This window comes from Polypterus senegalus, chromosome 4, assembly GCF_016835505.1.
Source record: "Polypterus senegalus isolate Bchr_013 chromosome 4, ASM1683550v1, whole genome shotgun sequence".
NCBI classification, from domain to species: domain Eukaryota; kingdom Metazoa; phylum Chordata; class Cladistia; order Polypteriformes; family Polypteridae; genus Polypterus; species Polypterus senegalus.
The window spans coordinates 252,184,866-252,194,578 of record NC_053157.1 but is presented as its reverse complement, the minus strand read 5'-3'; the positions used below and the strand labels follow the sequence as shown (position 1 = coordinate 252,194,578).

At 41.5% G+C, this 9,713-nt stretch overlaps 1 protein-coding gene across 1 annotated transcript in view; it reads right to left on the bottom strand.

Moving 5' to 3' along the window:
• Positions 1-1,454: 1,454 nt before the first annotated feature.
• Positions 1,455-9,713, bottom strand: part of LOC120529046 (tripartite motif-containing protein 16-like) — a 71,772-nt gene continuing 63,513 nt past the window's right edge. Inside the window, exons 7-8 of the mRNA XM_039753107.1 lie at positions 6,383-6,498; positions 1,455-2,053 (exon numbers count right to left, since the gene is read on the bottom strand). Of these exons, the coding sequence (XP_039609041.1) occupies positions 1,455-2,053; positions 6,383-6,498 (715 nt within the window). The remainder of the gene's footprint in view (positions 2,054-6,382; positions 6,499-9,713) is intronic.

The window sequence follows — 9,713 nt, the reverse complement described above, 5'->3', positions numbered from 1 at the left end:
CACAAACTGTACATTTGTCTTCTAGTTTACAACGTCTACATTGTCCACAGTGAAAGTCATTTCTTCCAACGATGTTCACAGACCTCAGAGTCTTTCACTTTTTACTGACCGTATCCCAATTCCAGGGGGTCACAAGTAGTGGTGGGCTGCTCAGTACTGATGTGTCCTAAATGCACTTCAATATCTTGCGGTGTCCATGAGTGTCAAATTCACCATTTAAAGTCCATCTTTATTAGTAACTGAACATCTCAGTAGTGTGTCGGGGTCAGGCTGGAATGGGAATACGAGGGCACGGCTGGCAGAGCTGACACACAGGGGCACACGGGACACATGACAGAGCGCAGACACTCAGATGTAGAATGGAGAGCACTGCTCAGGTCTAAATGATCGATTTCACTGCTAGACTTACAAATCAAATATTCAATCCAAATCAACATTATTTGTTACTCACCTCATTGCCTTGAGAATTAAAAAGCATATTCTGACTTTTCAAGCGCTATTAAGAAATGGATCATCAATACGGAGTGTTATATCTTCAGATCAGACAACACAGGAGATGTGACCAGATGTGTTGACAAGTCAGAAGGTCACAGAGGAGCAGATTTGACAAATGTCAGTCATCCTTATTGTTTATTCACCAAACACCATTGGGAGTTTATTATACAAAATGTAAACAGTCATTAGATTTCTAAATTGTAAATACAAAACTTATTGTTAAGTTTTATTAAAAAGATTAACTAAAATAAATGTTCGTTTCCCATAGAGAATCTTACATAACCTAACAAAGCTGCACTGTCCTTGAAGGTAATGACAATATTCAGAAATCTCCACTAAATATCCATTTGATCAAACCCAAATCTTTCCTCCCCCTCAGCCTTGCCATTCATTTAATATTGAGAGTGGCCACTAGAGGGGGCAGTTTGGCTACAGAAGAGTCAGCTCAGCTGTCAGCTCTGAAGGTCATGTGACTGTGTGATCGTGTCACCCTTATTTTACTCTTAATTCATTTAAATCTTAATTAGTTTTAGATATCATATTTAAAGTTCTTGTGTTTTTACTTTATTCTTATTTCTTTTACACTGCACTGTATTCTCTTCTCCCCCCTTCACTGCTGACTTTTCCCATGTGTGTAATATGGCGGGTGTCCACTAGAGGGCGCCACTGCACTTCAGTCCCACCCTTCAGTAGTTGGGGGCCTCAGTAGTTGTTGGGGTGTCAGCCTGAAGGACATGTGGCTGTGAATCAATAGTGACCCCTGCTGGTCAGACTGGTATTTGTAGGTCTGACGTGTCACCACCCCTCACTATGACACACACATATCTGATTGGCTACTCAAACCCAATAATAGTGGAGACCCCCCACATCCACATTCTCATCCACAAATTCAATCACAGAGGTGCTGCCCCCTCCAACACACCCATCCTGTAAAATTAATTTCACCCTAAGCTACAAACTCAAAGAGGACCTGCGCTTGTGGGGACATCAAGTGACCGGTAGCGAGTACTGGTCAGTAGTCTGTCACATGGTGTCAGATGGCTGATTGTTACACTGGAGTCAGGACCAAGCCTAAACCCTGGATAGAGGGGCTCAGTGAAGGAGGTGTTGAACCTGTGCAGGAGGGTCATTCTGTGTGAGACGCTATAAAATGACAGAGAGCCAGCAGGCCAGTCCAGATACACACCTATTCTGGGGCTGTAGGGGGCGCTGAATTCAGTCCACTTCTCATTGTGATGCACAGAGTACTGGAAATAAGACCACTTCAAATACCAGGACTTGTCATTGCATCCAATGAGGCTATCTTTGCCCTTTATTTTCCTTCTCAGTCCTTTATATGTGACTCCAATCATCATGAGGTCTCCACTGCACTCCACCTCCCAGTAACAGCGAGTCCCAGTCAGAGCCTCTCTGCACAGAACTTGTTCCCAGCATTCAAATCTGTCAGAATGATCAGGATATCTAGTCCGTGTCCCCTCCCATGTCACCTTCTTGTTCCCTTCAGACAGATGGAGGTCTCTGTGTGCCGTGTTGATGTCCAGTGTGAGGGGACAGAAGTCTGAAAGGAGAGAAAAGAAAACGAGTGAGGAAATCTGGGAGTGTGTAACGGGACTGGGGGCGGAGCATAACACAGACAATTAACAAGAACCAATCAGGAGCTGCACTAACGAGATACTAATAATAAAGAGCTCATCTGATTGGACAGAATCTGTGGGGAATTAAAATAAAATTCTGGAATGACAATAAATCAGAATCCCTTTTATTCTCCAGTACTTCATGTGCAGGACTCTGACTTGGTAGATTTGGAGCTCCTTATAACAGAACACAACATCACAGACAAACAACAGAAAGAGATGAAGTGAAAAAGACAAACTTCAAACCAAGTTGTAGAATAATCCAATTATAAAGGAGATGTGTGAATAGTGATGTGCTGGTGAGAGTGTGAGTGTGTAGAGTGTATTGCCGTGTCACACACACATGTCCTCACACTGTACACACACACACAGTCTCTTACAGAACACATGAATACACACAGAAGACGGCTAAGTCACTGCTGGGTGAGGCTGTCGCTCTGGCTAAGAAACTCTGGAGGTGTCTGTTAGTTTGAGTTTCAATTGACTGAAGCGTTTGGGAGTTTGTGTGAAGAAGTGATGAGCTGCTGAGATGAGTCTGTGGTGGTCCTTATGACACGGTTAATGACACGAGATGTCTACAGGTCTGCACAGATGAAGAGCACAGCAGACCTCACCACACACTCTCATTTTTTTTTTGAGTGTGCAGTTGTTGAGCCAAACCAGACACCAATGGAGAATGTGATTACACTTTCGATTATGGCTTTGTGAGAATGAACGAGGATTGGCTGTGAAATACTTAATTTCTTTATCTGCCGTAAGAAGTCCAATCGCCGCTGTGCCTTCTTAGTGATGTGGTGGTGTTCATGTCCCAGCTGAGAGTGTTTGTCATTGTTGTGCTCAGAACTTTGAAGGAGTCCACCATATTGACTGCTGTATCCTTCATTTCTAGTGTTAGAGGTTGTGACTGCTGTTTGTGAAAGTCAATGGCCATTTCCACTGTCTCGGGGGTCTTGAGCAGCAGGGTGTTGATGGTCACCAAGACACAAGACGAGATCTCTCTTTTCTAGAAGGTGTTTCATTGCCGTTAGTAATTAGACCAATAACAGTGGTGTCATCAGTGAACTTAATGATTTAACTGAAGATCAGTGGACCTGCAGTCATTGGGGTAGAAGGAGTAAAGTAGGGGGGCTGTCCAAGCATTGAGGGGCACCTGTGCTGATAAAGAGACAGTCTGAGAGGTGGGAGTCCACACAAACATATTGTTTCAAGTTAATCAGAAAACTGTAAATCCATTCACAGATGGAAGGTTTCAGTTCAGAGCGTAAAAGTTTAGTTATCAACAGCGCAGGCCCAATGGCGTTAGAAGCTGAGCTGACGTCTACAAACAGGATTCTGGCAGAAGTTCCTTTACAGTCCTTGCGCTCGAGCACACAGTGAAGGCCCATGTTGATGGCGTCGTCCACAGATCTGTGTGCTCGATATGCAACTGAAGATGGTCGAGATCAATAGCAGTGACAGACTTCAGATGGCTTAGAAGAAACTGTCCAAATATTTACATTAAAACTGATGTAAGAGCAACAGGCCTGTGATCAGTGAGGCAGCTTAATTTATCACTTTTAGGAGCAGCAACAGAAGATTTAAAGCAGAGCAAGAGTCGAGTTAAAGATGTCTGTGAAGAGAGGAGCGAGCAGCCTGCACAGGTTTGATTGTGTCAGGTGAGACAGAGTCAGGGCCAGCTGACTTCTTACACATCTGTGTTGCGAACAACTTCCTGACGTTGTTGTTTTCCTTCATAGAAAAGGCAGAAGAGGGGAGAGGCTTTGTGAAGAAGTGGCTGCTGATAAAACCACCTCAGAGCTGAAGGAGCCGAGAGGATGAAAGAACTCAGCAGCTTGTTGGTCAAATCTGCCACAGAACTTGTGAAGTTTGTCATAGAGGGATGAGGAGTCTGAGTGAGCATTGGGAGATGACTTTTAGGAATTTGTAACAGACTGAAGGCTTCTCCACACAGAGGAGCGACTGTCTGCTCCACACTGAAGCTCCAGTTTATTTCTGTGTTTCCATTCAGCGTATCTGACTGCGTGTTTAGCTGATTCCTGCCAGTTTCTAGGTGTCCTTATCACCAGTTTTAGGGGCTTTTTCTTTCATCTGACTGAGATTCCTTAGATCTTTGGTGAGCCGTAGCTTTCCATTGTTCTAAATCGCAATAGATTCACTGGGAATGCAGACCTCTTCACAGAAGCTGATATAAGATGTCACAGTGTCAGTCAGCTCATGAATGTTTTAAAATGTCTCAATCTGTCCAGTCCAGACAGTCTTGTAATGCTTCACCTGACTCGTCAGTCCATGAACTAATTGATGTCTTTACTGGTTTAGCTGGTTTTAGCCTTTCTTTATAAGTGGGTAAGTAATTGTAGCATAACGTAGTCCGAATTACCCAGTGGCACGCGAAGTAAAGCCCGGTATGTGTTCTTCATGGCGCAGTAGCAGTCATCTAAAGTCTTACCATCCCTGGTGGGCCATTCAACAAGCTGTTTGTATCTGGGAAGGTCGATGGTGAGGTTTGTGTTATTAAAGTCACCCATCACTGTAATCAGGGAGTTTCCATGATTGTTCTCCAAACCAGTGATGTAATCTACGAACTTCTGGATGAGACTTCTACTCCTCTCACTGCCCAATCGGCCCACTCTTTTTGAGCTTCGATGGACTTCTCCCAACTGTAACTTCCAGCTCTTCTCATTGTTGTTGACTTGGATTCATTTTAGGGCTCTTAGCAGACCACTTCAGAACATTTTAATGTGATTTCCACCAAATTTGAGTGGTCTTACTTGTATGTTCTGGTGGATCCATGATCTGCACTTCAGACAGAGCTTTGTGACGTTTGCTCCAGAATGTCTTGATGATCTTCTCATTTTATTGTGCCCTGCACAGATTCAGCACAGCACCCCCCTAACATTAATGAGCCTCCTCCATGTTTTGTGTTTTTTCTTTGATCACTCATTTTGTTTTCTGTGGACACAGAGCTGCTGGGACTTACTGTAAAGCTCTCGCTTTGTTTCTTCAGTCCAAAGGACCTTCTGCAGCACTGTGACTTGTCAACTTGTGTTTTAGAAAACTCCAGTCAGTTATTTGTTTTATTTTTCAGTCTTTCAGAAGTGGGGTATTCCACCACAGAGCCCACTTTCATTCAGTAAGTGATTGATGGAGCTACTTGAAGCGGATGTACTTTGATCTTGGAGGTCAGCCTGAATCTGTCCTTATGTTTGCCTTGGTTTTTTCTCCACCACTGAAGCTGTCCTTCAGTTCAAGTATGGATCCATTTTCCATGTGCAGCAGCATTCAGTGAGTTTAGCTACAGTCCAATGGACTTTTAACTTCTTAATGTTAGTTATTGAGGCCAAAGGAACATGAAGCTCTGTGGAGATGGCCTTGTAGCCTTTATCTTGACCATGCTAGGCTGTGACCTTATTCCTTTCCTCCTTTTCTCTTATCCATGTCCAGTGTGATGCACACAATGACTCAGCAAAGCTTTGTGAGGGCTGAGTGACTGAAGATCCCTGCAATTCTCATAGTGGACTGATTCTTATTCAATTATGTCTTTTAAAATGTAATGTTGTCTACAAATTTCCCATGCCATCTTCTTTTGGTTTATTCCCTACAATGTGTTAAGTCATGAATAAATAACAAAGTTTCTGCTCTATGGAGAAAAAAATAGCAGATGCTGAGTACCTTTGTCCACTTTAAATTTGTAATTCATTTTTAATCCAATGCTTGTTGCTGTGTCTATATATCCATATACTATTTATGTATATGTTAATGGTGGAGGACATTGGGGTTCTTATGTGAAACACACTGAGCTGCTTCCATTTAATGCCATATGACATATATATGGATTATTATTATCAATATTATAAGAGAATGACTGAAGCAGAAAGCATCAGAAAGGATACACTGGAATACAGAAAGAGATAACAGCAGGAAGTGCAAAGAAAAAAAAATAAACAATAGAAAAAGGACAAAGGGCACTGGAGGTCAGACTATCATTAGAGGTGGATATGGCGTAGTCAGCAGGATTTCATTTTTATTTCCAATGAGTTCACTTGACACGTAAGAGACTGAAGTCTAACAGACTGCTTTGGTGCTTCTCCTTCCTGATTCTTAATATCCCATAATGCACCAGTCACAGAACCCCCATCACTTTGAGCCCATCAGTCACACCACACTCACATAATTCTTTCTGCTGACTACACTTTCACAGGGCCTGAGATATTAAAAGTGAAATGATGATAAATTCAATGAATTGACAGACTCACATTGTAAAAACTTGTCTCTGCTCCGAGGTTCAGGAAGTTGTAGGGTGAAGATTGAAGCTTCACGACCAGAAAATACAAAGAAACGAGAAGAATGGAGAATGTTAAGATTAGGGCTGCTAGTAGAATAATTTTTTAATTGTGTTTAATCCAAGTTTGATAATGAAATTAATCGTGATTAATCTCACATTACATTGATTATTTCAGAAAGTTTATTGGTATCACTTTAGATTAGGTGTCCATAAAATCGATGTACGTACCATTGAATTTACCAGTATAATTACAGAGTAACTGGTTATTACCTGTACTTACTGTGTAATGCTGTGGTTAAGCACTTAACTGTAATTGTCATTCTATAATTTACATACAAAACTAATAATTATGAACACTTAATGTGAAGTGATTCCATTTTATTATTATATCCTATGAACGGTATCATCAGATCAGCAATAATTATAATAATCTCAGTATCGTTATATACTGGAAATAATTCTTAGAGTATTTCAGAAATTTCATTTATTGTCAAAATGATGATAAACAACAGACAGTATTTTGGACATGTCTGTAACATTGGTCAAGGCCACTCTTATATGTATTTTAACCTTCTTAAACAGTTGCTAAGGCACACAAGTTTGTTCACATTTTCAAATTCCAGAGTAGATCTCTTTTTGTCTACAACATGAAAAAGAAAATAAAAGGAAGCTGCACAATGCAGCATCGAACAAGAGCATCAAAGACAGATTTTGAAATGAAATAACAAACCACCTGAGTCACAACATCCTAATTCTATTGTCAGGTTGTAATCCAATAGTTTGCTTGTTTGTATTTATCAATAGTTAATTTCTATTTTATGAAATAAATAAAATTACTTAGCACAGCATTGAGAGTTGTCTCTGTGATTACTCGTCGTGTTTATTTTGAATGCATACAGTTGCAGGAGCTCTAGAATGAATGTCTAGTAAATGAAGGCCCTTTGTTATCAAGGCAACTGTTGTTACATTACAGCATTAGGTGCCACAGCTTTCTCAGCCTTTTTAATATATGGTTTGAAGAAGTGATCACTTATATAAAATAACCCTAAAAGCAGCAATTAAAATTCAGGGATTAAAAATTTCATGATCTGATCTCCTTGCAAATAATTCACACACAAAGAACTGCCCTTTCTGTGTTCAAAGTTAGCGTAATAACGAGACACTTTATCATCACTTCAACAATTACTAAAACAACAACACAACAATCCACAAGGAGACGTCTGGAAGCTCATAACTCACCTGCACAGTTCCAGTAGTTTCTCCAGCCAGGTCAGTTTTTTTGAACTCTGCAGATGTTAACATGGCCAGCTCTTCATTGTTGTGTGTGCGTACTACTTTGATTTTACCCAGAGAGATGTCTGAAATGTTAGTTTTAAAATGAAATTTTCTGCTGAGAAGAATCATAGATGTCTCTTCGATTGTTACATTAACGACTTAACTCTTTGAGGGCTGAATATTTTTTGCAGGCAACTCAATTTCACATGAGATTTCACATGAAAATCAATGTAAAACATCTGTTGCTGTGGCTGTTGTTGGTGTCTGTTCAATATCTCTGGTGGCTGTGTAGGAGCAGCTCGATGGCTGGTAAGAATGTGTGGCAAGCCAGCTGCCTGGCCTGTCTTCGCGTGGCAGTGCGACGCAATCTGATTTGTAACTCTTCTCATCGTAAGTGGCGGTCTTCCCAGGTGAACCGCTGGCTACCACTGGCACATCAGCTACCTCACTTGCGTTATTGATCTTCATCTCCAGAACACTTGCATCAAAATAATCAAATTTCCCGTGTAGGTAGAAGGCTGAAATTTGGCAGGCTCATTCCTTACAGGTTACTTACAAAAGTTAAGCAGGTTTCATTTCGCAATTCTACGAGTAATGGTCATAACTGAATCCTACTTATGTGCATATATATGTCCATAGCCTGCAGCTCGGTCGCCGTGTGAGGCGGAGTTGTGTCCCCCATACCCACGCCTCCCACGTAATTGACCCCCTGCCCATATAAGGCCATCCGTCAGCAGCACTCCAAGCTGTGAGGAAACAGTAAAAAGGAGGCGTGTCAGACGTCATGGTACATTTTCTGATGCAGCTAGACGGAAACAACTTCGTCACACTGTCGCTAAATACTCGCAGACAAATCCACAACTTAATAGAGACGCTGCCAAAAACGAAACAATTCAAGAAAGCAGGAAAGAAAGAAAGCAAGGTAAAGAAACGGAAAGAATCTCTTATTTATAAACAGCGCAAATAAATTCACATGTACTTAACCTATATTACAACTATATACACATATAAATTAGACACCCAGACACACACAATCCCCATACATTCCCCAGTCCTTTATCTGAACTTTCTTTTAAAAGTTTATAATCACATGGCCTGGGAAGTCTGCAGTGAATCCAGCGACCAATCCTGATGTGCGCCACGGACACGTTTACTTAATTTACATGTAAAGAAGCGGTCTCACCGGCTCGGCGACAGTTCCTTTATTGAAGAATGAAGTCTGTCTCACCCAGGTGACTCGGCGTTAGCGTAACATTCATGGCCGACGCTCGCTCCACAACAGACAAGTAAAGCCGTCAGCTCTGAATATCCCTTTTAGGTTAGCAGGCACCCCTTCTATGTGCACCCAACCGTCCTTATTACGGAGTCATCCTTGCTTTCCCGCTGGTTATATTATTTTTAAAATGTTTCCTTTTCTTTTTCATAACTTCTTTAACACACTACTTCTCTGCTGCGAAGCGCGGGTATTTTGCTATCTACACATATAAAAGGCAAAGCCCTCACTGACTCATCACTAATTCTCGCACTTTCCATATATGTGGGAAGCTGAAATTTTGCATGCTCATTCCTTGCAGTGTACTTATAAAAGTTAGGTATGATTCATGTCCTATTACAACACCCAAGGAGGGAAACGGGTGTACCACTTAAACTGTATATATAGATTGGGGAAACCCCTCCTTACTATTTCTGCTACTTCCAATTTTCCCGTGCTCATCCTTTACACTGTACTTACAAAAGTTAAGTATGTTTCATTTCGTGTTGTGTCCTGTAATGAACTTTTGAAAATAACGTCTTCTTTTTGGCGGTTCTCACCATTACGCCATAAGGAAGTTAAGCAACTGACCTCTCCTTTTGTCGGTTTCATTCCTTATTTCCATTAAAAGAAGATTTATTTCACACACAAGGGCCACCCCCAGTCCCCCTTCCTTTTTCAACACACCTACCACGTGGTTGGCTCCCTGCCTATATACATTAATGACATCCCGTGCTCATGTGCCTCCTCACTCGCTTCCTTACTGTCCTCAGCT